This window comes from Malania oleifera, chromosome 2, assembly GCF_029873635.1.
Source record: "Malania oleifera isolate guangnan ecotype guangnan chromosome 2, ASM2987363v1, whole genome shotgun sequence".
NCBI classification, from domain to species: domain Eukaryota; kingdom Viridiplantae; phylum Streptophyta; class Magnoliopsida; order Santalales; family Ximeniaceae; genus Malania; species Malania oleifera.
In genome coordinates this window covers 119,249,642-119,277,231 of record NC_080418.1, presented here as the reverse complement: position 1 = coordinate 119,277,231, position 27,590 = coordinate 119,249,642, and the positions used below count along the sequence as shown (strand labels likewise).

At 38.0% G+C, this 27,590-nt stretch overlaps 1 protein-coding gene across 1 annotated transcript in view; it reads left to right on the top strand.

The window, feature by feature from the left end:
• Nucleotides 1-27,590, top strand: part of LOC131149818 (uncharacterized) — a 55,820-nt gene that overhangs the window by 5,776 nt on the left and 22,454 nt on the right. The window contains exons 3-5 of the mRNA XM_058100584.1: nt 2,391-2,551; nt 14,568-14,671; nt 26,568-26,634. Of these exons, the coding sequence (XP_057956567.1) occupies nt 2,391-2,551; nt 14,568-14,671; nt 26,568-26,634 (332 nt within the window). The remainder of the gene's footprint in view (nt 1-2,390; nt 2,552-14,567; nt 14,672-26,567; nt 26,635-27,590) is intronic.

Genomic DNA, 27,590 nt, shown 5'->3' with positions numbered 1-27,590 from the left:
GAAATATCCTAATAATATGTATCCAGATGTGCCCTTATGGAAAATAAAAATAGGTACTTCATGGTCAGCTGCTTCTGCAAGCTGCTGGACAGGTGCTCTGAGGCTAGATTTGATTTCCCTTGGTAAGCCATTTAGAAAACTCTTGTGCCAACCATAGTTGCTGTTTTTTGCTTGGGTTTTGGGAAGATTCTTATTCAACAATCTTCAGAGAAGGGGGGTTTCACGGGTTAAATTCTGCTTTGTTTGCAAAGTTGATGCTGAAACTGTTGACTGCCTCCCGCTTCACTGGCCCTAGACCAGAATTTTGTGGAATGTGGCCACTGCTATTTTGGGAAAGCATTGGGTCACTGCTGAAACTGTGGGAAAGGAAATTTGGGCTTGGAAGGGGTATTTCGGCAAATGGAGAAAGGAAAAACGCCCTCATCCTTGATCCCTCCATGGTCTTAAATTTTCTTGAAATTGTCAAAATTTCCGTCAAAATTTTAGATTTTTGTCACCCTTGAAATCGAAATGGTAGTTGATTTCTATTTTACATAATTTCTGTTGAAATTTCAACGGATCATTCGAAATTTATTGAAATCTTGAAATTTTAGCGAAACTTGTCGAAGTTTTAATTGTAGAATGAAATTTCCTCAAAATTAAAATGATAGATTTAGAAGCGAAGTAAAATTTTTCTCTTAATTTATTTATTTTTATTAAAACAAAAATATTATTACAAGGGCTTTCAAAATTATATGAAAAAATAAACTTACAACAACTTTTATTTAACCATTCATCTCTAAATTATAACTATTTGTATGATAAAGAATATTTAAATGATTTAAGATTTTCATTTGTATTAATTGAATATGTTTAATGCACATTATCTTATAGATATGTTTGATACACATTATATTACAACTTTTCCACCTCATACACAACATAGATGTATTTTAACTTGTATTATATTAGTGCTAAAACTTATATTATTATGTCTATTAACCATTTCTAAAGTTTCAGAAAAGAATTCCATGCTTTACTGCTGAAATCCATTATTTTATCGAATTGAAATCGAAATTGACATCGAAATTGAAATTTTCGTACCTTTGGAGCTTTGAAATTTGGGTTGAAATCAAAATTTAAGACCTTAGATCCCTTTCATTGTATTTTGGATTATGTGGAGAGAAAGAAATGCTAGAACTCATGATAGAATGGCTTACTATGCTTTCTTTCTGGTTTAATCGGCAGTACATGTTGGACACTAATTTATGGCCTATTTGGTATCACTGCCAAAGATTATAGAAACAAAAACCAAAAACTAGAAATAAAAAGTAAAAATCAGAAACCAGCAATCTGTTTGGTTAATATTTATAAAACTAAAACAAATTAAGAATTTAATTAAAAAATGCTCTTTTTCATTTTAAATCAAATACTATTATAAAAATATAATTAAAATAATAAAATTGCAAATAATACACATTAAAAATACTATAATAAAAATAAAAATTATATAATCATTTTACTTAATTGTTATACTTTCTAAATTTACTTTTCAATAAAAATTTAATTGGATGTGACAATTGAAAAATAGTAAAAATATTTTGTATTATTTTTTGAATTTTATGTATATTTTTAGTTTAATTATATTTAAATTCATATGATCATTTTATTTTAATTTTAATTGAAAAGTATATAAAATGAATGGTTTAATCCAAAATAACTATTTTTAGATATTAAATTTTTTGGCAACAGGTTGCCAAAACAACTGAAAGCCATAAAATCTAGTTTTCAGTTTTTCCACAAACAACTGAAAACTGATAACAGAAAAACTGACAACATAAACAAACATGTTTTAATAGTCTGTTTCTTCACTATGCAGAAACAGAAACAAAAAATAGACAACAACAATGATACCAAACATGCCCTTTATTTAAACCTCTTGTATGTATTATCTCACTGTTAATTGTTCTCTTTTGTTTTTTTCCCCTCCCTCTTACCTTATTTGTAAATGGGTGCAGTCCCCTTGGTGCCCTTTTAATGAATTCTCTTTTTGCCAATAAAAAAGCAAATATTAACTTTCTTTGTAGGTAAGTGAAGATTAAGAATTTTTTAGTATATACAAATCATATTGTTTTGATTCTATGGTGAAATAAGTAAGATATTATAAGCTCCTCCGGAAGGGAAGCACTTCCTTGATCCAGCTCTTGAACTTATTTCCATTTTTACTCATATTTATGATTCTGCAGTTCTTGTTCCTAAGGTTATCATACCTTGAGTGCCTATAAGCTATTTGTTTTCTCCAAAAGGGTTTCTTTAAAATTTGTAGTCTCAATTCTATTCTGTTGAATTTTATTGATTTTTATTTCTTGTTATCTAATTTGGTTATTATTTTTGTGATAATTATCTGGCAGAGTACATTTCTCAGAGACAGCCTTTGGGGGGTTTATTGTTTTTGCTTCCTCAGATGTTTAATTCTGACAGAGACGGTAGGGAGGAAGGTGATAAATTTGGAGAGCTTTTAAGGAATGTACTGGTGGAACTGGAACAGTTCCTTGTACGCGCCTATTTGCCTGTGAGTGCAACTCTTATTGCATTTTCATTATTTCTGCTAATTGCTACTTGGTGCTTGCAGCTACTGGACCGCAGGTCATGCATATGTATCTTAAATTCATATAATTTATTGTACGTTAACATATTGCTTTTCACTTGGGGAGTTTTCATTATAGTACATCTTTTTGCATAGCAGATGGGCTTGGTAACATTTTGGTTTATGCCATTTCAGTTTCTGTTTCCACATTTATTTGGCAAGCTGTGTCTTGGTTCCCAAAATGTGGAAACAGGTTTAGAAAACTTGGCAGTCCTTGACCCATCTCCTACCATGAAAACAGCATTTTGAAGAAACTTTTGCATCTGTCTTTGAATTCCTTTCCATATAGACCAATCCCATGTGAAGATTTAACCTCTTGCAAGAACAAGCCTATTTAATTTCTTTTTTTGAGGGTTGGCTGCAGACCATGGGTTGACAGGATTGGACCAAACTAGGTATGATGATTATCACATCTGATGTTTGGTTCGCCATTAATTAAGGGACAGCACAAGGACATGAGTAAAATTTTTTTTCCTTCTTGGTTTACGCCAAAAACTTGATAATTGAGAGAAGCTATTGAGTGGTAAATTCCTAGATTGCTTCTCTGTTCTTTCCATTCATGCATTTGAGTCATCTGAAATTACATCTGCCATTAATTGACATGACCAGGACACGAGTAGAATATTCCTGTTCTATTTTTGGTTTTTACACCTACGACTTGATAATTGAGAGAAGCTACCTGAGTGGTCAATCCTTAGATTTGTTTTTCTGCCATTCTTTCCACTCATACATTTGAGTCACATTTTGAGCAGCCAGGTTGAATTGGTCCTTTGTCACCATTTTTGTGTGTTTTTGTTTTATTTATTTTTTATTTTCCTGTCTGGTTGGTTCGGATTTGTCCAGTGTGATTGAACTGATTCAGTTTGGATGAACCGGTTCTTGTAAGTTGTAACCAAAGTGAGCTTGTGTTAGAATTTGCAGAGTCTTTTGATCAGATCTAGGGCTGGCTTCTTCAACCAAGGTAGGGTTTCTCCAAGTTTCCATTTCAAGCCTACGCAGACCTTGCAATTGGAGATGTCACTCTGAGTGGCAGCAAATCAGGGACCTTCTTTTGTCCTCAAGTCCCTGCAGATCTGGCGGTGGTGTAACGTGAGGACAACTGGAAGCAATTGACAGTGGCGAATGGACTTTTAGGATGCTGCAGTGGTTTGACAATCAGTGAACTCCAGAGAAGCACTGGGGTGTAATCTGTGATTAACTCTGGATGACAGCGACATTGCTATGTTGATGACTGGATGCTCCATCTACTGTGGACTCACCTCAATTGGGTAGACTGATGGAATTTAGGGCTGACTTGGATTTAGTTGGGATTTGGAGGTTCAATTAAAGCAAGGATGAAGCCTTGGCTGCTGCGTCAAAGCTATGGCTGTCAACAAACAGATGACTCTGAGCTGCAGGCTTTTGACTTAGGAAATACAGGCTAGGATAAGGTTGGCTGTTTATGGCCTGCTGGATTCTGATTGCAAGAATTTGTTTTTGGCTGTTTATGAAGTGTGGATTGAGTGAGAGATGGCTGTAGAGGAGGTGGTGGCGGTAGTGCAAGGCAATTTAAGTTTAAATAAAAAACTCAATGAGTTTAATTGGAAACTTACAGACGACCCTGTCAAACACTGACAATTGTGGCTATCTAAGTTAAAATTGAGAACTTTGTCAAATAACACTGGCAGCTGTGTTGGGTTGGAGTCTGCTCTAATACTACTTGGTGCAGGATGGCAGGACCTCCAACAACTTTAATTCTCAATTCCAATATGAATAAAGCTAATACATAGTGGCCTTCTTATAAGGTTACTATGCTTGGAAAAAACAAGGAAATTAAATTATGAAAGCTAAATAAATCATAGTCCAAAATTGTAAGAGAATGTCTTAGAATCTGAAAGATATTACCTAAATAAATTAACCTAAATAAGAAGACGAAAATAGAAATAAAATCCTTTATGCTCCTGCACCAACCAGTGTCCTAATAAAAGCCTGTAATTTAAGGAACTTTAGCTTTCCGAACAAAAGAATGTTAGAAGAAAGGATTATTATCAGGAGCATGAATCAAGTGAAGAAAAAAGACTTTCTAGAGAAATCCCCCATGTAATCAAGAAACCAAATTCCTCTAGTTTTTAATGCAAAAGGTCTTAAAACCTTATTTAAGGGTCTTTAGAATATATATATATATATATATATATATATTTTTTTTTTTCACTCTTTTAATTGTTTTAAAAATTTTGGTTCTTGAACGATTAAACTTTTGCTAAAGAGTTTGACAATGCTATTAAGTCTTCATTTCTTTGATTCTCCTTAAATATGGTTTATTTTGAAGCTAGAAGCATATAGATATGCTGCCGTAATGTTTTGACACTTCAAAAGTGAGCTACTTTTACTTTTCAAATTTCTTATCAAGAACATACTTTTCATTTGTACACATATGTTTATGTATGTGTATCAGCATGCACAATCATTCAATTTTCATCAACATATTTTATTTTTTAATTTATTTTGTTTGTTTAGATATGTTCATGTATTGTACGACATATTTTTAGAATTCGTATCCCATATAAGAATTAATTCTATTCTCAATTACAAAATTAATATTTTGACTCATGATTCAAATACGATTTGACAACCATGGATTGATGCTAAAGAAGTTATAGTGGGGAGGGGTAGGATTCGAGAGAACTTGGATGGAGATTGTTAAGAAGGATTTAATGGTCCTCTAAAGTTTAAACATTTAAGGATGTTGCCCTAGATTGAGCGAAATGGAAGAAGAGGATTCATACCACCCCACATATTGGATTTAAGGCTTTTTTTGTTGACTTGTTGAGTAGTTGTTGTTTTTGTATTGTTCAAACTCTTTTCTAGATCCCTAGATAGAACTAAAAAATTAGCATGCCTGTCATGTTCACCTAAAATCCTTGTGGGTGAAATGCCACTATCATCCCATTCAGATAGTGGCTGTAGTACCAATGATAAAGTTGGAACTGTTTGTTTTTCTTCGAATGGCCCCCCAAGCATGGTTGATCTTCCTCTTTTCCGAATTTCAATTTCTAATATTAATCCATCCATCTTTTATCTTCTAACCCTTCATAAATTTTTTACAGAGTTTTTAGAAAGTAATTAGCCATACCAATCTTGATTATCTCCCAATTGATTTTCAAATTGTCAATGTGATTTGACCTCCTATTCTTTAGTTTTCAAAATCGTACAATTCTTGATCAAGCATACATTTTGTTTTGATTGATTCAAATCTATTTGGTGAATCAAAGTAAGCAAGAACTGATGATGAATCATGTGATTCTTAATTTGAATCTTATGATTCACAGTTTGAATCTTACAAATTGATGACTTGGATCTTACATGCTTACAATATAAGATCAGTAAGTAGTTAGTTTAGACCCAAATTGAGCAGTTCGAATTGCAATAAACTAAATATTTCAAGTTTTATCTATCTTTTTAATTGTTTTAAAAAGTTTAGGGTTCCTAAATACTTTTTAAAGAGTTTTAAAATCCCATAAGAGATCATTTGTTTGATTCTCCTCTTGACTAACTTATTTTGGAATCTGGAAGTGTTCTAATAAGACTATTTTATATATATATATATATATATATATATATATATATTAATTTTCAACATTATAATATAATTAAGGGCGGACCTTGGATCAACAGTAACTTTGCTCCTTTGTGACCGGTTGGTCATGGGTTTGAGTCCAAGGAAACAACCTCTCTGCATAAAAGTAGGGGTAAGACTGCATACGCTGTGACAACCCTCCCCTTACCCTCTCAAAGTGGTGAGCCTTATGGCCCGGGGACCCTCTTTTTTTTTATAAACTTTATAATGTAATTCTTTTCTTGTATTGATAGATATGAATGTGCATATGTTAGAGCACTTGATCATTCCATGAATCCATGTTCATCAGCATATTAATTTTTTTATTGTATTTTGTTTGTTTTACATATATACTTGTAAATTACAATTGATTTTTATAATTTATGCTTGATCTTAGGATTTGATTTGATTCTCTATTTAGTTGTATCATGATTGGAATCTTGATTCGACAATTGTGCTCCGATGTGCATTTGCCAGTATATGGGAAGATTTGGTATTCTTGTCCCCTTTCTTGACCTGCAAAGGCCTGCATCTTTCACCTCTGAGGGATGTTTTGCATCATAGCCAATCTATCCCGTCCAAGTTCTTCCTTCCCACCTGTTGATTTTGTTCATTCAATGAAAGTCCTTCCGTCCACACCCAATCAGCTCCTATTGAATTTTGACTTTGCTTGATCCTATCTTGTTGAAAGCCTTTTTATGCTACCTTTTCAGTTCCTCTTTCAAGAAATTAATCGTCTTGGCCAGAATGATGCCAACAGAATTCCTAGCATGAAAAATTTCTGCCAGGTCTGAACTCACTCTAAAGCTTGACTCCTCCAAGGCTTCAACCAAGCATTCTGAAATCTAGAAGGGCTATGACCTCTTCTTAAACCATCAGTATCCAAAAAAACAACGAATGATCCCATAATTGCCAGGAAAGAATTCTTTGTGTGCAACATCAGATGAATTTCTTCCAAGAAGTAGGTTCTATGAATTTAAACCCATCCCCTCCCTCCCAAAATAATCACACAAGTCCACCCCCCCCCCCCCCCCCAAAAAAAAAAAATTGAAAGAGAGAAAGAAAAAGGAATTCCGTTTATTCTGGATTTTGTCACTTCTCCTGTCATGTCCAAGTAAAGACACCCCTCTCTTGAGGCAAGTCCATTAACTGAGCTCTGAAAACTTCTCGTTACCTGAAGGATTGAGTTTTTATGCATCAGGATCTTTCACATGGAAGTCATAGCTTATTATGATTTCCATGCACACGATAGGGCACCTCTCATTTCTTTTATGGAGAGAAGGCTCATCCGTTAGCTCTTTCTTTGTCTCTCTGTCTCTCTCTATCTTTCTCTCTCTCCTTTTGCATCATTGGTCTATCATCCCAGTGAAGAGACTGGGTCCTTAATTCTCTTGCTATTTTTTTTTTGGAATTTTGGAAACAGAGGGACAGTAATGCTTTTGAAGGGACAGAGCTTCTTATCCATGTTTTGAGATAGATGGATTAAATTAATTTATTTTTGGAAAGGTGTTTAGGTTCTAATTGCAATGACATTTTAAATTTTGTTGATACTTGATAGGTTCCTTTTCATTTAAGTTCTTTACAGAGCTTCCCTCTCCACTTGCCACAACGGCAAGATTGTCCTTCGCTGACACCCCTGTTGCACCTGAAGTCATGACCTTTCACTTTGTTAGTGCTAGATGTCACGAGCTAAGCTTGTTCAGGGCATTATGCTTGCCTGTGACCGCTTGCCTCGTGTGTTTGGGATGGGTTTCCATCATGTAAATACTAGTGTAGGGTTATTTTCTAGTATTTATTTCATTGTAAGCCAAATAAGGCAGTATGACTCCTCGGTCACTTTGATGTTTCCTAGTACCAGAGTGAGAATAGCCCAGAAAGCTCTTCAGGGGAGGGTGAGTGTTCATCAGTCATTGTAAAATTCACTAGCAATTGTCAACGTGCTTAGCCTACTTGCCTCCCTCGCTAAGTACAACATGTCAACGGAGGATTTGTTAATGAATTACGTTTGCTTCAATGTTTACTGCTTGCTTGTCACGACTTTCATGAATTGATTACTGTTTCCACTGCTATCTAAATGAATGTTAATGAAAGTGCTTCGTGGATGAATGTTGGTAAACGATAGGCTGGCTAGTTAAGCAAGAGTGCTTTAGCTAGCGCTGCACGGCCCTTCACAACGGTGTGAAAATAGTCGGACCGTGACATTTGGTATCAGAGCCAAGGATCAGTTGCTATGAGAATTTAGTTACCTTCGTTGTGGGATTTTGGAAGCTTTGGTAATTGACCATGGCACCAAACAATGCTGAAAGACTTAGTGCACTGGAAGCACAGGTTGAAGAGACAACCAACAATATGGCCAACGAGATGACCCAACTAAGGGGACTTGTTGATGAAGTGATGGGATCACAACAACATCAAGCAAGTTTGACAAGTGAAATGTCAGAGGACTTTCACCACACTGTGGAAACTTTGCAAGCCAAGATGGCTGATCTGGATGCAAAGGTGAATATGATGGTTCTTGCTATGGGGAACTCCAACACTCCGGGAGTTAATAAGACCAAGGTACTTGAACCCAGGACGTATGGGGGTGCCCGTGATGCTAAGGAGTTAGAGAACTTCTTGTTTGATATGGAATAGTATTTCTGCGCTGTGAGGATGGCCTCAGAACAGGTGAAAGTGGATATTGCAACCATGTACTTGGTGGGTGACGCCAAACTATGGTGGCGTGCTAAGTACAATGACATTGAAAATGGAAACTGTGTAATTGATAATTGGGCAGACTTGAAGAGAGAGCTCAAGGCCCAATTCTTTCCTGAAAATGTTGAGTACAATGCAAGGAAGAAACTGAGAGACCTCAAGCATACTGGGTCGATCAGGGAATATGTGAAACAATTTTCTGCTTTGATGTTGGATATTCGGGATATGTCGGAGAAGGACAAGTTGTTCTATTTTCTAGAGGGGATGAAACCGTGGGCAAGGACTGAACTTCATAGACAAAGAGTTCAAGACTTGTCTACTGCACAAGCTGCTGCAGAACGCTTGACTGACTACGCTGGGGAGAATACCACTTCGTCCAAAGGATCTAGCAGAGAGGGAAACAATGGAAAGTCTTTCAAGAAAGGCAAACCCAAGAGTGGGGGAGCCGACTATAAAACATCAACCTCAAAGGAAGCTTCGTTGTCTCGAGGGTTCAACACACCCAAGGGAAAGGGTAAACTTGAGTGTTTCTTGTATCGAGGTCCTCATAGAGTTTTTGAGTGCCCTCACAAGGCATCACTTAATGCTTTACAGGCATCTATTGCCGAACAGGCACTGGAAGATGATGGGGAAGAAGATGAGACCCCGAGGATGGGTGCAATGCGGTAGGTGAGTGCATTGGAAAAGCAGGCGAAAGCCCCAAATGTTACACGAGCCAGAGGGCTAATGTTTGTGGACTTGAGAATCAATGGGAAGAGCACCTGCGCTATGGTGGATACCGATTCTACCTATAACTTTGTTTCGCAACCAGAAGCTTAGAGACTCAACTTATCCTTAGAGAAGGATATAGGACGCATGAAAGCAGTTAATTCTGTAGCCCAGCCTACTCTAGGAGTAGCCAAGCAAGTTACTGTGAAGCTTGGGCAATGGGAAGGTCATGTGAATTTCACAGCAGTGCCATTAGATGACTTTCCAGTCATTTTGGGAATGGAGTTCCTAAGGGGAACGAAGGCAGTGCTGATGCCTTCGGCTGGTTCCCTATGTCTGATGGGAGATCACCCGTGCATGGTGCAAGCTGTTGCAACAAAAGGAGATGATGGGAAGTTCCTTTCAGCCATGCAACTCAAGAAAGGTTTGAGGAAGGGAGAGCAGACATATCTAGCCACGGTGGTGGTAGATGAAGAAGTAGGCAAAGAGCTGGTGCCTACAACCATCCAAGCGGTGTTGGATGAGTACAAAGAGGTGATGCTGGATAAGTTGCCTCACGAATTACCTCTACTACGGGGTGTGGAGCATGAGATCAAGTTGTTTCTAGGAGTGAAACCACCTGCAAAAGGGCCAATATTGGATGGCGCCTCCAGAGTTAGCAGAATTGAGGAAGCAACTTGATGAATTATTGGAAGCAGGATATGTTCGCCCTTCCAAAGTACCATTTGGAGCACCGGTGCTATTTCAAAAGAAACATGATGGGAGCTTGCGGGTGTGTGTAGACTACCGCGCGCTCAACAAGGTGACAATGCGCAACAAGTATACTATTCCGTTGATTGCTGATTTATTGAATCAGTTGAGTCACACCAAGTACTTCACTAAACTTGACTTGAGGTCAGGCTATCAGGTGAGAATTGCTGATGGGGATGAGCCGAAGACTACTTGTCTGACATGATATGGGGCATATGAATTCTTGGTGATGCCATTCGGGTTGACGAATGCGCCTGCAACATTCTGTACCTTGATGAACCAGGTTTTCCGTGAGTACCTTGACAATTTTGTCGTGGTGTACCTGGATGATATTGTTGTCTACAGTTCCACTCTGGAGGAACATAAAGAGCATCTGCGGAAGGTGTTTGATAGGTTGAAGGGGAACAGTCTATATGTGAAGAAAGAGAAGTGCTCTTTTGCTCAGAAGAGCATCAAATTCCTTGGTTATGTGATTGACCAAGGTCATATTAGAATGGATATGGGGAAGGTAAGGGCAATTTAAGAATGGAAGATCCCAACAACAGTGAAAGAGTTGCGTTCCTTTCTTAGCCTTGCCAACTACTACAGGAAGTTCGTAGAGGGGTATTCATGGAGGACGGCCCTTATGACAGAACTACTAAAGAAGGGTCATGGGTGGAACTGGACAGAGGAGTGCCAGGGAGCCTTTGATGACTTGAAGGATGCCATGATGAGAGATCCGGTGCTGGCTCTTCCGGATGTCATGAAACCCTTCGAGGTATAGACAGATGCATCAGACTTCGCCCTTGGAGGAGTCTTGGTACAGGAGCGGCATCCTGTTGTGTATGAAAGCCGTAAGCTTAGTGAAGCAGAGCAGAAGTACACAGCTCAAGAGAAGGAGATGCTAGCGGTGATACATTGTCTCCGTGTGTGGAGGCATTACTTACTTGGGTCAAGGTTTGTGGTGAAAACAGATAATTCAGGTGTGTTAGCCATTTCTTCACATAGCCAAAGCTGACACCCAAGCAAGGCCGATGGCAAGAATTCTTGGCAGAATTTGATTTCTCATTTGAGCACAAGGCGAGGCGATTGAACCAAGTCACGGATGCATTGAGTAGAAAGGCCGAACTGGCGGCCTTACAAATGGTAACACATCTGACTTCAAGTATTGTTACCACAACGATGTGGGAGCGCATCAAGGAGAACTTAGCCAAAGATCCAGTTGCGCAGAACTTAATGAAACTTACCGAAGAAGGGAAAGCATGACAGTTTTGGATGGAAGATGGATTATTGATGACCCATGGTAACCGGCTCTTTGTGCCACGAACAGGTGATCTGAGGAAGACATTGCTGAAGGAATGCCATGATACTATGTGGGCCGGACATCCAGGATGGCAGCGCACTTTGGCCTTACTGAAGCGGGGGTACTATTGGCCGCACATGCATGATAATGTGGTTGATTATACTCGAACTTGTCTCACTTGCCAACAAGACAAGGTGGAGCGGAGGAAAATTGCTAAGCTGTTGGAGCCCCTACCAATACTGTCCAAACCGTGGGAAAGTGTCTCATTGGACTTCATCACCAACCTGTCCAGAGTGGGAGACGCAGGGTTTATACTTGTTATTATAGATAGGTTTTCGAAGTATGGTATATTCATAGCCGCACCGAAGTACTGTTCGGCAGAGGAGACAACACAGTTGTTTTTTAAGAACATTGTGAAATATTGGGGTGTTCCCCACGACATTGTTAGTGATCGAGACTCAAGATTCACCGGCAACTTTTGGGCATAACTTTTCAGAATCCTCGGTTCACAACTAGAAATCTCTTCGAGTTATCACCCATAGACAAGTGGACAGACGGAGAGATTCAATGGGCTACTTGAAGAACACTTGCGCCACTTTGTGAACGCGAACCAGAAGAATTGGGTGCAACTACTTGATGTGGCTCAGTTCTTGTTTCAATGCCCAAAAGTGCTCCACAACCAACAAGAGTCTTTTTGAGCTTGTTACAGGCCAACAACCGCTATTACCTTACACAGTGGATGAGTTGTACAGAGGAAAGAGTCCCAGGGCGTACGTCTTTACCAAAGAATGGAGACAGAATGCTGAGATTGCCCGAGCCTACCTAGAGAAAGCTACTAAGCGGATGAAGAAGTGGGCAGATCAGGGGAGAAGACCGCAACACTTCAACGTAGGTGACTTGGTGCTTGTTAAGCTCAATCCTGAACAGGTCAGGTCACTACGAGGATGAGATAGGAGACTACTTCACAAATATGAAGGACCAGTCCCCATCTTGGCCAAAGTCGGGAAGGGTCTCCTACAAAATCGACCCTCGGACTTGGATGAAAGTGCATCCTATGTTTCACGTCAGCTGCCTCAAGCCGTACAACGCCGACACCGACGATCTGAGCAGAAATAAGTCAGCCAGAGCAGAAGTGAGTATAGTTCAACCTGACAGACGTGAAATTGAAGATATCCTTAAAGACAGAGAGTTCACATCCTCAAGGAAGAAGCGGCAGGAATTCTTAGTGAAGTGGAAAGGCCTTGGTGACGAAGAAACTAGCTGGGTTTCTGTGGAAGATATGCAACCGTTTGTAGACAAAGTCGAAGCGTACCTAGCGTCAAAGTCTATGAGGACGTCGACCGCATAAGTGAGGGAGAATGTCACGAGCTAAGCTTGTTTAGGGCATTATGCTTGCCTGTGACCGATTGCCTCGTGTGTTTGGGATGGGTTTCCATCATGTAAATACTAGTATAGGGTTATTTTCCAGTATTTATTTCATTGTAAGCCAAATAAGGCAGTATGACTCCTCGGTCACTTTGATGTTTCCTAGTGCCGGAGTGAGAATAGCCCAAAAAGCTCTTCAAGGGAGGGTAGTGTTCATCAGTCATTGTAAAACTCACTAGCAATTGTCAACATGCTTAGTCTACTTGCCTCCCTCGCTAAGTACAACATGTCAACGGAGGATTTGTTAATGAATTACATTTGCTTCAATGTTTACTGCTTGCTTGCCACGACTTTCATGAATTGATTACTGTTTCCGCTGCTATCTGAATGAATGTTAATGAAAGTGCTTCGTGGATGAATGTTGGTAAACGATAGGCTGGCTAGATAAGCAAGAGTGCTTTAGCTAGCGCTGCACGGCCCTTCACAACGGTGTGAAAATAGTCGGACCGTGACACTAGACAATGCATCTTCACAGAGTAAGTCCATTTCCCCTGAACCTACCATCATCCTAAAGGAATTCTCAGGAGAGAAATGAATCAGTTTTGAGAAAATTCTAGAAGAGGAAGAGTCCAGAAAAAGGCTTTCAGCAGTACACTTAAAAACAAACCATCCTTAAAGAGAAACCGTACTCTTGAGCTTAATTCACTAAACTTGCCAGCTCAGAGCCACCAGTCTTACCCATGATAAAACAAAACCTTACTTTGCTTATCCGTTTCCCCATCTTCTTTGTCCTCTAGATTTGTTACATGCTGCCTCATGGTTTAGATCTCTTGTTTTAGACCATCTGTTCTGGACTACTCTCTTCTATGGTCTTTTGAGCCTATAAAATCCAATGCCTCTTCTTGGGGCAGTTCATAGTTCCTTCACTGATCTTGGACTTGAATTTACATCCAACCTTTGAGGTTTATGCAAATTGATCCTTCTTTTCATTGTCCAGCTCAATGGTTCTTTTAAGTGCTCAATTTTTTGAATTAAAATCCCATTCAATAATTCTCATTTATCCATGTGGCCTGGAGCTCATAAGTCTACCCCTTTTGTCGGATAGCTGTCTAGCCATTCTTGAAAACCTTAGCTGTCTAGCCTGTCTCATCTTTTTAAGGTAAATAAGAAAAGTAAACCTTTGTGAAGGAGAAACCTTTACCCTTGGGTTTACCTTTCAAAACCTAGTAGGCTAGTAGTCCAATCTGTAATATGAGATGTTTTCCTCACCAAACATGAGCTGAGAAAATTTTCTGAGCTCTCATTCTTCATTGAGATGGCCCCAAGAATATCCCTAATTAGCTGGTCTTCACGTTACAGAAACCACCATTAGGGAAACATTCCAAATCAGTGACATTCCTATATGATTGCCTTTTGGAATTCATATATATAATAGTTTTTTTTTTTTGCAATTATGATTTACTTGACATTTGACTCTGTAATTTTCTTTATTATTTATTTTATGGATTGTCTAAATGATGGTATATTTTATTACCACTTTGTTACAGTATCCTGTTTATTTCGCTTTTGAGGATGACAACATTGATGCTGCTTTAGCTGATGTCAAGAGGAATGATGCTACGGGTCAGCCAGCTACTGCAACAACAGGCGGGTTAGTTGATATTTTAGAATGGCACTATAGGAATCAGTTGTTGATATTTTAGATGCTTGTGGATTCTAAATTGTCAACTATGGAATATAGCATGATTATTATCATCAAATTAATTAGTATCTGCTGTTTTATTTTATAGAACTTTTAACAATTTAATATTTGATCATACTGGTAAGTACTCTTGAGGCCTCTGTCTTAAAATAAATTCTGTTAGTTTCTTCTCAAATGACTTAATTCTTGGAATGTGATATTCCCTTTTTCTTGCGTAAACAGATCTCTCTTCTTTTTTCACTGTTTTCAAGGTCTTACATATATACATATATGTGTGTGTGTGTGTGTGTGTGTGTATTTATAATATGCATGTATTGAACTTGATTTGCTATAACATTGATGTATCGAATTATTGAAAGAAACAAAATGGGAACACATGTTTGTTTAAAGTTCTGTGTTTTTTCTACCAGTAATTGTGAAGCAAATTCAAGGAGAACCCATATACAGCACTCAATGTACACTTAAATTAAGAGAAAAGAAAAGAAGAAAAGAAAATGAAAAAAAAAAAAAGAGGGATGGAGGCCCAGGAGGGTTCTCTTTTATTTTACTTTGTGAATATTTAGTTAGAAAAATAATGTCTTCAACTTGCATGGCGCATTACGCATGCAAGAACAGAATGGAAATTAAAATTTTAAAGCACATGCAAACCACGAATTCATTCATGGTTGATTACCCAACCAAACTAAGAGAGAATAAAATTACCAATCACCTTGGAGCAAGTAAAGTTTCTTATTCAACATAGCTGCACGAGCACAGGGCCCCCTAAGTGCATCCACATGGAGCTTAATATAGACTAGAAGTTTCTTGCAAAGCGTCAACATAATATGTAACTCTTTGTGAAAGAGTAGAGAGGGAAAGTGAGAGAGATGAGGGGGATAACTAGGGTTGTTGCTAGCTTCCTTTGGTCTTCATCTTACCCCTACATATAGAGAAGGGGAGATGTGCAGTGACTGACCCCTTCTCCTAGTTTAACTTGGAGTTGTTCTCACACTTGATGAAATCCCTCCCATGGTTTTGCAATTATGTTTCTTACACACAAACATGGGGAGTGCTTGGATGCAAACATATAGGGCCTCAAATCATATGTTCTGTAGGATTTTAATGAACAATTTTTTAAGGTTCCTATCACTAGATTACCACCTAGGGAACACCCAAAAACAGGAGCAATCAGTCCAGAATACTACACCCTGCCACTTGTCCACAGCAAGAAAGAATCCTAGAGTCTTACCTACGATACCACTCTTGGACAAATTTAATCCAAACCTTGAGATCACCTAAAAAATTTGTTGCCAAATGGTCATCACGTAATTCACATGAGAGAAACTGTCTTTTAGAACCTAATTCTCTTTGTCATTAGGTAATATGCGGTAAATTTGGTTTGCTACAAAATGTGTGGAATTCTAAAGTGGGAATTAATATTACTTATTAGAGTCCTTGTAAGTCTTTTTTTCTTATTTGATTCTTGATCCTATTGTGGCTCCTTTTTTCCCTTGTACTCTTTTGATTTGGAAAGCTAAAGTTCCATAAAAACTAAAATCTTTTATTTGGACTGTGATACTTGGGAAAATCAACACCCGATGATTTGTTGTAGAGAAGATCTACTAAGGCCCTGTTGCAGGAGTGGAGAGATTTGCTCATGTTTGTTTCTTTGTTGCCCCTTTACTTTGGCTTGTTGGAATAAATTATTTGGTATCTTTGGTGAAAACTGGATTGCCCTTCCACATCGAAGGCCTTCTGTACTATTAAGTTCTGGGGATTTTGGTGAGGTTAACTGTCAATGGCTTTCTTTGACTGGGCTTACTTTTAGAGCCCCCTTTTGTTATTTTGCTAATCACAGGCTTCATTTATATATTTTGGAGGAATAGGGGCCTTCCGATCTTTCGATGGTAAAATTACCAAAATACTCGTAGCCGTAAGGGTCTTTTGGCATCTGTTGTGGAAATGTGTGGTCAATTTGTTGAAATTTGCGTGATTCTCATTGAGCTAATAATTGGTTAAAAAGATGAATTGAAGGCAATTAATTGAGGGTCTTTTGTTCCTTTCTAAACTTTCATCAGCATATCCCGAGATTGGGTTAAATTTGTGCTTCAATTTCACTTTTTGAGCAATCCTTTCTTGAAATAGAGGGGTTTCCTTAAACATCACCACTCAATATTCAAAAACCTAACAAAAATATTGCCAAGAAAACTCTCGCAAATGGGTCTATCTATCTCTTGTGATACAACTTTCTTCTCCTCGCTCAAAATTGATCATGGCTGCACAAATAGTAGATGTTATAGCACTCGTTGCAGAATGAAGGTAAATCCTTCGATCTGAGTTTGGAGGAGGGGGACACCCCTTTATTTTTATTTTTTTTATCAGCAAAAAGAAATTATATTAGCAAGGCATCAAGGGGATGCCAAACCGTGGTGCAAAACATCAACCACTCTGAAGAGTGTTACAAATATCAAGGATTACAAAATGGTCATGAACAAATTTCCCACTAAGCCAATTGGAGACAACAGTAATTCATTGGGCTTTGCAGGTCTAAAGCAAATGGGGGAGACTCCTTTGTTGTGCGTGTTCGTTGTACAAGGTCAGTTAAACTCTCAAAGGAAGTAGCTTTTTGGGTTGCCAATGGCTTATCAGCCTTTGTTTGGCTGGATAAGGGATCTAGAATATTCATAAGGGAAGTCTTCTATGTTGGATGGCAATTAGTTGGATGAGGGTGGGGAAATTTTTGGAGCTAGGGCTTAGGGAGAAAGGGAAGAACATTTCGGTGTTCATTCCTAGCGGTGTAAAAAAGTAATGGATGGCGAAGATTTGCAAATGAGTTTTGTGAGCTTGTGAATGAGTTTCGTCTTGATCTTGAAGAGGCAGGTGCAGCTAGCTCTTCAGCCCCCAAATCGTGAAGTGAGGTCGGGTTGTAAGGGAAATCGGGTGAAGATGGTGTAAGTCATGTGAAAGCAGATCATTTATGTCTTCGGTGTGGGGGGGGGGGGGGAGATTTGCGATTAACTGATTTCGGAGTGACAATTCCAGATAACATCACAACTTTTCTGAAGTAGAACATCCATAATGTGAAAGTGCTTAGGGCTTTAGTTGTCATTATAAGCGTAGCAGAGGCTGGTAGGGTTGCTATTGAGGAAGATGAGGGCACAAACATGGGCTGGGTCGGCTAGTTCTCATCTTGAACTTTGGCTAGGTATGTGAGAAAGGAGGTCTTCTTTATTAATAAATTTGGGCCATTTAAAACAATAGGCCCAAGGTTTAAATATAAATTCGTTATGCCTTTCTATGGGTTCTAAAGAGGGTTCTCTGCAAAACAGGGGTATTCTCAATGGGGTCTTGCTTCTAAGAAGGTCCATTGTGAGGGTATGGGCAACTAGGCCATACCCCTAGCCACTAGTGAATAGGTCCATTTCCCTGGCCAAAATTCATAGAAGCTATAAAAGGGGGATGCTTGCAATTAGACAGTTGTTAGTGAAGTCCAAGTCCTCTCTTCAGTTGTACAAGACAAAACTAGAGGGGATAAACATTTAGTGTGTTATTAGGACAATTTTAGTTTGGTTTCAAAAACTGTTTGGGAGGAAAATGATGATATTAACAGAAGTGTCAGATCAACTGTTGATTTTGGTTTTGCATAAGGGTTAGAGGCTTGTATTTAGATGAGTAATAGTAAAATAGAAGTTGGTTTGGGCACCAAATCTGGTGATTTAGGTTTTCAATCTGAAAAATCAAAGTGCCCAAAGGTGTATGCTCATCGGAAGCTTGCTTGGTGAAGTGAAGAGAGAGCATTTTGGTAAGACAAGGCCAAAGATTTTAAGGAGATATTTTGTAGGTGATTTGAGTATCGTGGAAGATGCACTTACTAAGATGAAGGATATAGGAAGTAATGGAATTAGCAAAGAAAATGAGGTAAAGAAATGGGAAGATTTTTCAGATAAGGATAGTGATGACATGAGTGAGTTTGAGTGTGATAGGGTTTTGTTGTTGGATGAGATTTGAGAACAATATGGGTATGTTTTGAATCTTGTGATGATCTTGGGGACCTTTCATATGTTCATCCAGCACCGTTGGAAGGATTGGAGGGGGTGATATTTTACCTACACCACAGGAAGTGATTTCTAGGAAGGATTTAGAAGCCCAAGAGATATTGGATAAATTGGATTAGAAAATGAGTGATGTTGGGAGGAACAGAAGTGTGTTTTATGGGGGGTAAGTTCAAAGCGAAGAAGGGTGAAAGGGAGCTAACAAATCTGAAGTGCTTAGTGAATTACAATGGGAAGGGATTGAAATGGGGTTCCCTTGGTTACTTGTTCTTTCTATTTATTATTATTTTTTAATTTGTAGTTTTACTTTTTCTTTCTTTTCTTTTTTTTTTTTAAATTTTTTTTCCAAGTGGACTTCTTTTCCCACTTAGCTTGTAACTTCTTCAATTTAATATACCTTATCTTATCTAAAAAAATAGAGGGGTATCCTTAGAGCAATTAATGTTTTGATTTTAGTAATAGGGTTAGGGTTGTGCCCAAATACCCTTTGGGTTTGGGACAAAGAGGAAAGCCCCTTGTCTTAAGGGGAATTTTTAGAAAGGAGGCGTCGGGGTGAAATTGCTCCAAGGCTCTATAAAAGAAGGCCAAAAGGGGGAGAAGGAACACACTAGAGCTTTAGGAAGGAAACTCATGTTAGTTTCATGTCAGTTTTGAGAGAGAGGAGTCAAATAAGGAAAAACAAGAGCTAGGGTTTTAAAGTAAAACAAGCAAATTGAAAGCTTGGGAGGCAAGCCTTAATGCTTGGAAATTCTTGGTTTTCTTATTTTTTGATCGAACTTGTCTCCATTGAAGGTATGCCTGTGCTCCCTCTTCATGTGATCTTGCTATGTTTCGTGTTCATATTTGTCCTCAATCATGAAAGAATGTATTTTTGCCATGTTATTGCATGTTCTCAATCTTGCCATGCTCCTTGCTTGATTATATTCATAGTCGGTATAGCCCAAGCATGATAAACATTGTATTTTTTTTTTTTTTCCAATGAAAGTATATTATTGACATGATCACTTATCTTAGGCATGATAAAAATAACTACTTGGCAAAATGTTTTTGGATGTAATATTGCTTGCCCATAATGATTGCATGTATTTTGAGGTTTAAGCATAATAAAATTCTCATCTTTGGAATAAATCAAAAGAATGGATACATGTATGCTTGATGCTGTTATCGTTTTGTCCATATTCCTTTTTCTTGGGGGCTTTTCATCATGGTTTTGATGACAAGGGAGTATGTGGTAGGATTTTTAGAGAGAGAAAGATAGAGAGTTGGAGAGAGAGAGATAGGAGGAAGAAAGAATTAGTAAGAGAAAGAGATAGGATGGAGTGAAAAATTTAGGGAGAAAGATTGGAAAGAGAGTTACAGACAAAGAAAGAGAGAGAGTTGGTGTGAGAGATTTTTTTGGGGGGGGGGGGGGGGGAAGAGAGAGAGAATGTAACATGGTGTTCTTCTAGAGGTTACTAGGACATCCTCAAACAGGGCGTAATCAGTGTTTTTGAGGACTTCCACAGATCTAGTAGATTCGTGTCTAGTGTCATCTCAACCTTTGTCTCCTTGATCCTTAAAAAGAAGGAGCCTGCAACATCAAAGACTTTTGCCTTATCAGCCTTGTTGGAAGCCTTTATAAACTCCTCTCCAAAGTCCCTGTGGCTACGCTCAAACTAGCAATTTCAGAAGTTGTAGGGAAACACCAGCATGCTTCGTTGTAGGTAGACAGATCTTGGATGCCTCCTTGGATTGTGAATGATGTGGTGGATTACACATTAACGGTAGTAAAAGGGGAGTGGTGTGCAAGATGGACATGGAGAAGGTGTTTGACCATAAACAACAAATCAAACCTTAACTCCCACTAGTTGGGGTCGGCTAAGAAGGTACTTGGCCATGTGCACTGGAATTTTCTATTGGGTATCCTCAGGCAATGGGTTTTGGGGAAATCTGGTGCAATTGGATTAGTCATTGCATCTCCACCACCTCATTCTTATTGTTTGTCAATGGCTGCTGGACAAATTTTTTCAAATCTTCACGAGGTCTGAGACAAGTAGACCCCCTTCCTCCCTTTTGTTTATCATGGTGATGGAAGTTTTGAGCCTTATGTTATTAAACCCCAATGAAGGGGGACTCCTCAAAGGGCTAAGCATCGGTAGGAGCAACAAAGTTATGGCAGTCTCTCAGCTTCATTGGCAGATGACACTATTATATTATCATATATTGCGAGGATGATCTTGAGCAAATTCACAATCTTAGATGCATCTTCCTCGAGTTTGAAGCTGTCTCAGGCCTAAAAGTAAACTTTGGCAAAAGCTAAATCATTTCAATTGGGGCTTGTGATCATGGACTTTTTTGCCTGTCTTTTAGGCTGCAAGCTTGGAACCTTTCCTATCACTTACTTTGGTCTCCCACTGGGAGCCAGGTTCAAAGATAGGGGAGTTTGGGACCCTATAATCAACATATTTGAACGAAAGTTGGCTGGTTAGAAAAGGAATTACTTGTAAAAAGGGGGCAGGCTCACACTTATCAATAGCACTCTCCCATTCCTAGTGTCGTAATCAAGATATTAGAAAGCATTCAAAGAATATTCCTTTGGGGGAATATGGGCAAGGACTTTGAATATCATCTTGTTAGATGGGTGGTAGTAAAAAAACCCATGCAAAAGGGAGGTTTAGGTCTCAAATCCCTTCTCATCTTCAATTAGGCTCCTTTGGGGAAGTGGCTTTAGAGATTGATGGTTGAGAAGGAACATTTCTGGAGAGAAGTCATTGCCAATAAAATGATAAATACGACCTCCATCATGATGGCTGGATTTCAAAAGATTTGAATCAATCCTAGGGCATAGGTGTTTAGAGATACATCAGGGGAAGATGGTATGATTTCTTCCCTCTCATTCTAGTTCAAGTGGATATGAGGAAATGTTTATTTTTGGCATGATATCTAGTGTGGTGAATCCTAGCTAGCCTACAAGAAAGATGCCTTTGTTAGCCAACATTTGGAGCTAGTCAGGTAATGTAGTGGAATATTACTTTGATTAGGAATGCTTCTGATTGGGAGATGGATATTCTGATAGAATTCTACAGTTGCCTTTATATACTTTTGTGCCAAGACACCTCCGGTAAGCCCAAGTGTTCCTTGAACAAAGATGGAAATTTCATGGTCACTTCTTACTACAATCTCCTCAGCTCCTCAGTGGATTGCAGCATTAATTTCCTTGGTTTCTCAATTGGAAAACAGCAGCCTCCTCAAAGGTCGCTCTTTGACATGGAAGACAACTCTTGGCAAGATCCTTATACTTGATAACCTTACTGCTCGTGAATAGGTGCTTTCTATGCTTTGAGCGAGATGAATTGGTCGTGCACATCTTTTTACATTGTTCATGGACTTGACATCTCTAGAGCTTGGCCATTTTCATGGTTAGGCAGATATGGTCACTGCGGCTATGGTGGAGGGCGAGTTATGGGCTTGGGCAGGGATATGAGCTAATAAGATCAGAAGGAAATCCCTTTAACTCATCCCCCATCTTGTTTTTTGGACATTCTGGAGGGGAAGGAATAGAAGAGTTTTTGAGGAGACAATTTTCCCTCCGCAGGTTGTCAAAGGTCATCGGCATGATTTCTAATTGGAAAAGTAAGATCATTAGGAGGGACATCTATGTAATCCTTGATTTTCTTGACACCTTACAGTGATAGTTGTATTGTTTTCATTTTTTTTCGTTGTACTTGGGTAGCATCCCCGTGGTGCCTTTTTCCTTCATTAATAGATTGTCCCTTGCTGATTGAGAGAGAGACAGAGAGGAGAAACTAGAGGGTGGAGGACTCCTTGCTGGACATAATCGAGCCTAGGCGCCGCAGTGTCAGCAAACCCGCTGTGCACAATGGCATGTAGAGAATGAGAGGGAAAAGAAAAAAAAAGTTTTGCTCATTCTTCGACTGTCGACTATGACTGCGATGGCCGTGAGAGGGTGGCAAAGGCTGCAGGTGGGTGATCACCAGGCAGTGGTGACTAGGCTAGCATATTGCAGGCCATTGGGGATTAATCCAGTTTATTAGTTATTTATTTATTTATTTTATCCTCTATTAAATGCTTTAAAAAAAATATAGAAAAAATGCCAAAAAATACATTAAAATATAATTATTCAAAACCCAATAAAAATGTATTTTTCCTTTTTTTGGTGTTTTTTAGTTCTTTTTGTTTTCCTTACATTATTTTTAAGATTATTTGTTTTATTGTTATAACCATTATTATTGTTGTTGTTGCTTTTATTTTTATTTGTTAGCATTTTGGGCTTTTTCCTTTTGTGTTTCATTTTTATTTTAATTTTTGAATAAAATTTCCAAAAATTGTAAATAGTTCAAATAAATGTCAAAACTCTCCCCAAAAAAATACAAAAAAATTAGAAACTTGTAAAAAGTTAAGAAACCAAAAAAAAAAAAAATCATGCCTAAAGTCCCGTTTAGGGCTTTATGCTTAAGGTAGGGTTTCTTCTTTCCTTTTCTTTCTCAATTGTCTTTCTTCTTTTCCAATTTGGTTGATGAAGAACCCCTTGGACATTTTCAAAAGTTCCCTCTTTCTCAAAAATCTTATTTTATTTAAATCATATCCAAATCCGATATTTTCACTCAAAAACCTCCTAAATTTCCTTCTTTCAAATCGATGGTCGTTCTCAATCTCTTTCAGAATTCATCATTTTCAAAAGCAATGAATGACTTTCCCTTTTTTATCATTTCAAATTTCAAAGTTAGGGTTTGAAAGCCTCTTTCTCCTTTTTATTTATTTATTTATAATTCTTCCTTTAAAAGCTACAAGGCTTTGCAATATGGCTCCTGGGCCATCCCTTCTGTCCCGAAATCATAGCATAATGGGTGTTTGGTTAGGGCGTGTGAGGGAAGCATTTCTTCCCCCCCCCCCCTTTTAAAATTTTCCTTTATATATATTTTTTATTCCTTTAGGACAAGCATCCAATCAATGATGGTAACTGTTCGTAGAATGGATTTCGTAAGATGTCTTACATCTTCCTTATGCATAATGAAACTCCCGAACCCATCTCTCTTTTTTAGGCTATTAGTGTTTTTTTTTTCTCTCCCTCCAAAAGGCAATTTTGCTTTTTGTCCTTTTCTCATTCCTCCATCCCAGTATTTGCCACATTACCCCAGACAAAAATTGGTGCTGACATTGAAAGCCGTTTGTAATATTATGGTGAGGGGGTTTGGCTATGATAAGGATAGGAAAGCTTTGCAGTAGTGCACTATTTTAGCTATTATATGGCGTGTTTGGTTGGAGAGGAATGCTAGATTGTTCAAAGGTGTGGCTGCTACTAACAATTTGCTTTGGAGCAAAGAGTGGTGTCTATTGCGTTGCTATGGGTATTGGCAAATGGTTTATTTTGACATGATTCTATGGAATATTTACAGTGTCCTTGAGTTGTTTTTGTTTTTTCCTGTGATCTCTAGTTGGTTTTATTTTTCTTGCAGCCTTGGTGCTATGGTAGAGTTGTCGCCATATAAGTTATAACCTGGGGTCATGGGTTTGAGGTGTGGAAACAGCCTCTTGCAAAAATATAATGTAAGGCTGCATACTGTATACCCATCGTGGTCCACCCCTTCCTTGTACTTTGCATACGTGGGGGCTTTGTGCATTGGGTTGCCCTTTTCTTATTCTCCTTGTTTTATTTTTCTCCTTCTCTCTATTTTTATTGTATATTCTTTTCTCATCTAGTGGAGTTGCAAAAATATAAGGTAAGGCTGCGTACTATAGATTCACCGTGGTCCATCCCTTCCTTGAACCCTGCGTAGGTGGGAGCTTTGTGCACCGAGCTGCTCTTTTCCTAGTATCCTTTTGTTTTTCTCCTTCTATCTTGTTCTTTTGTTGTATATACTTTTCTCAACTAATGGGGGAGTGCATTAGGCATATTGTGTGATCGTAGAATACCCTTAAAATTTTAAGGAAAATTCTATAAGACGTCTATAATCAGAATGTTGGGGAACTAAGAAACAAAGTGTACAAAAAGTAATAGTTTCCAAAATGTGAATGTTAAGGTGGATGAGTGGTATAACATTAAATCCAAAGGCAAATATATACACAATAAACTATACATAGCACCAGCTCTAGACAAGATAAGGGAGGGCCAACTTAGATGGTTTGGGCATTTGAAACGCAGAAGTAGTAGCGCCACTGTGAGGAGTGAGTTATTATTTTTTATATTAAAAAGGGGGTGGGTAGACCTAAAATAATGTGGAATGAGGTAATGAGGAAGGATATAACAGCTCTTAAGCTGAAGGTGGAAAATGTTCACGATTGGGTGAATTGGTGGAAAAGGATTCATGTAGTCGACTACACCTAGTGGGACTTAAAGGCTTGTTGTTGTTATTGTTGTATTATTTTCTCATTTAATACAATTATTTGTTCATAAAAAAAATCCATATCCTCAGTCACGAAAAAAATGGTATTCTCTAAAAACTGTAAAAGAGATCTATACATATCATATAACCCCTCCCTTATCCCCTGCAGCCTGCATAGGACATTTATAAACCTCTCTGTTGAGCATCCACCTCAACACATTTGCCATCGGGTAAAAAGAAAAGGAGGTGACGAGGCCTCCTATCTAATTCCTTTAGTTCTTCTTAACCATCTTTTGTGCTCACAATTGCAAAGGCAAAAAAGGTTGTAAATGAAAGACGACTGTTAATCCACTTGCTCCACCTAGTCCCAAAACACTCTATCTAATACACTATCAAGAAACTTCCAACATAATCAATTACAGACTTAACGTCTAACTTCAAAACCACACCAGCCCTACCTTTCCTCCTAGCACCATCTACCACCTCATTAGCTATACTAATGCAACACTTATAACCTGATGCTCTCCCACAAAAGCACAGGTAACTAGGCTTATAGGACTAAGATCCCTTATCTTAATAGATTTGCCTTTCGGGGCAAGGGTAATGACAGTGGGATTAATACTGCTGCCTACCACATCATTAGCATAGAGTTCATCACACACTTCCAGATCACAAGCACATCCCAATAACCCTGAAAGAACACCATGGTAAAACCACCCCTAAAGCCTTGTTTCCTTCCAACTCAAACACAACCCTCCTTAATTCCTCCACAAATGGCCTTTCTAGCATCTAAGTGTTAACTAAAAAAACTGGTGACTCTAATCTTCAATCATAGGTCTATGAACACCTTTTAAATAAATATTAAAGAATCCTAATTCTCCCCACAATAGCCTTGTAATCCTTAACAAACTACCCCTCAATCTCTAATTATTTAATAAAGCTTGTCCTTGTACCCATACCCACCCCAATGAAGGGACACCTAGTAGTACAATCTTCCATCTTCATCCACTTTGACCTATTTTTCTTGTCATCAACTAATCTCCTTGAAAATATCCTTGAAAATGACATTTTCAAATTCATCTAATAATATAACTTTTCTACTGACCAACTCCTCACATAAAGAATCCTTGCCTTCCAACATATCTGAACTATCAATTTCCTGCATAATATCCCTCTTTTAACCCCCATGTCTCGAAACACCAATGATTTCCAACTTTTTAAATTTTTCCTTAACAAACAGCAATCTCTTCATAAAACAAAATCCCTTCCGTCCTTTTACAAATTTCAAACACTCCACTCACCAGGACTTGACCAACTCCTTACCAATTTTCTTAGTTCTATAAAATACTTTGGACATGATTCTCATTGTCATTCTTCTCTATGCAATTTTTTGGTTTTTTTCTCTTTGTTCTCTGTTATTTTAAGTTGTTAATGAGGCAATGATGTTGTGATTATGAGTTTATTTCACATCTTTTGTGTTAAATGTTTCAGATACAAGCTTGTTGTTTCAGCACCCGAACCTAAGAAAATGGCATCTCCCACCATCACAAACATTCAGGTTGAACTCAATTCTTTATTTGTAGGCCGTGACAATAAATTAGAAAAAATTATATACAAGGAAGAAGTGTCCATTTGATACACATGAATTACTTGGAGGACCATGACAGTCCTTTGTATTTTCTGTACATCTAAAATTTGGTCAATGTCTCTTTATCAATGGCAATGCATATTTGTATTGGATATGCCTTTACAATATATCCTTTTATTCTACAATGCAACTATCTAAAAAATGAATCTGGAGGTTAAAAGATCTTGCATTTTTAATTCTTGTTGACATAGTTTCAGTGTGAAGATGCTTATTTATGCCTATCTTCTCTTTTTAGGGTAGTATTACATAATTCTATTGAATTTATATTTTTTTAATAAAGATTCTAATGTTTTTGTGTTTGTGAATCATACAGTTTCTTGCAATAAAATTTTGGATAAACTGTTTTCTTTATAATAATGTTGTTGATTATCTTTATAATATGAACAACATTGTCACACTGGAGTAGCACTTTGATTTTGTGTCTATATGGTGCTTATTGAGCCTTTCACGGAGAAGGCTATTCTTAGCATTTTCAAAATTAATTTTGTTCCACTGCTTCACAGGTTCACATGTCAGGGCAGTATGGTTGAGTTTACTAGGTTCTAGCATCCTTGAATTTGTAAGAAATTTGCTCAGATTTACCTAGAAATTTTTGGAAATAAGATACTGTTATCGTGTAAACTGAAAACACAACGAAGAAATCTTCATCATTTTAGATGAAGCAGATTATTGGTGGCTAGAACAAAGTTAAACTGGATCATCATTGGGTAAAATCATGACGTTCTTTGAATGATTTTATCCTTTGCAGTTTTTTGGCAAATAATAGTTGCAGATATCTCTGCCTTAGGCCTGATTTGGGATAAAATAGGTTTTATTGCTTTTTTATGGGCTTTCTGGTGCCTGGATTTTTAAAGGGCTGTGTTTAA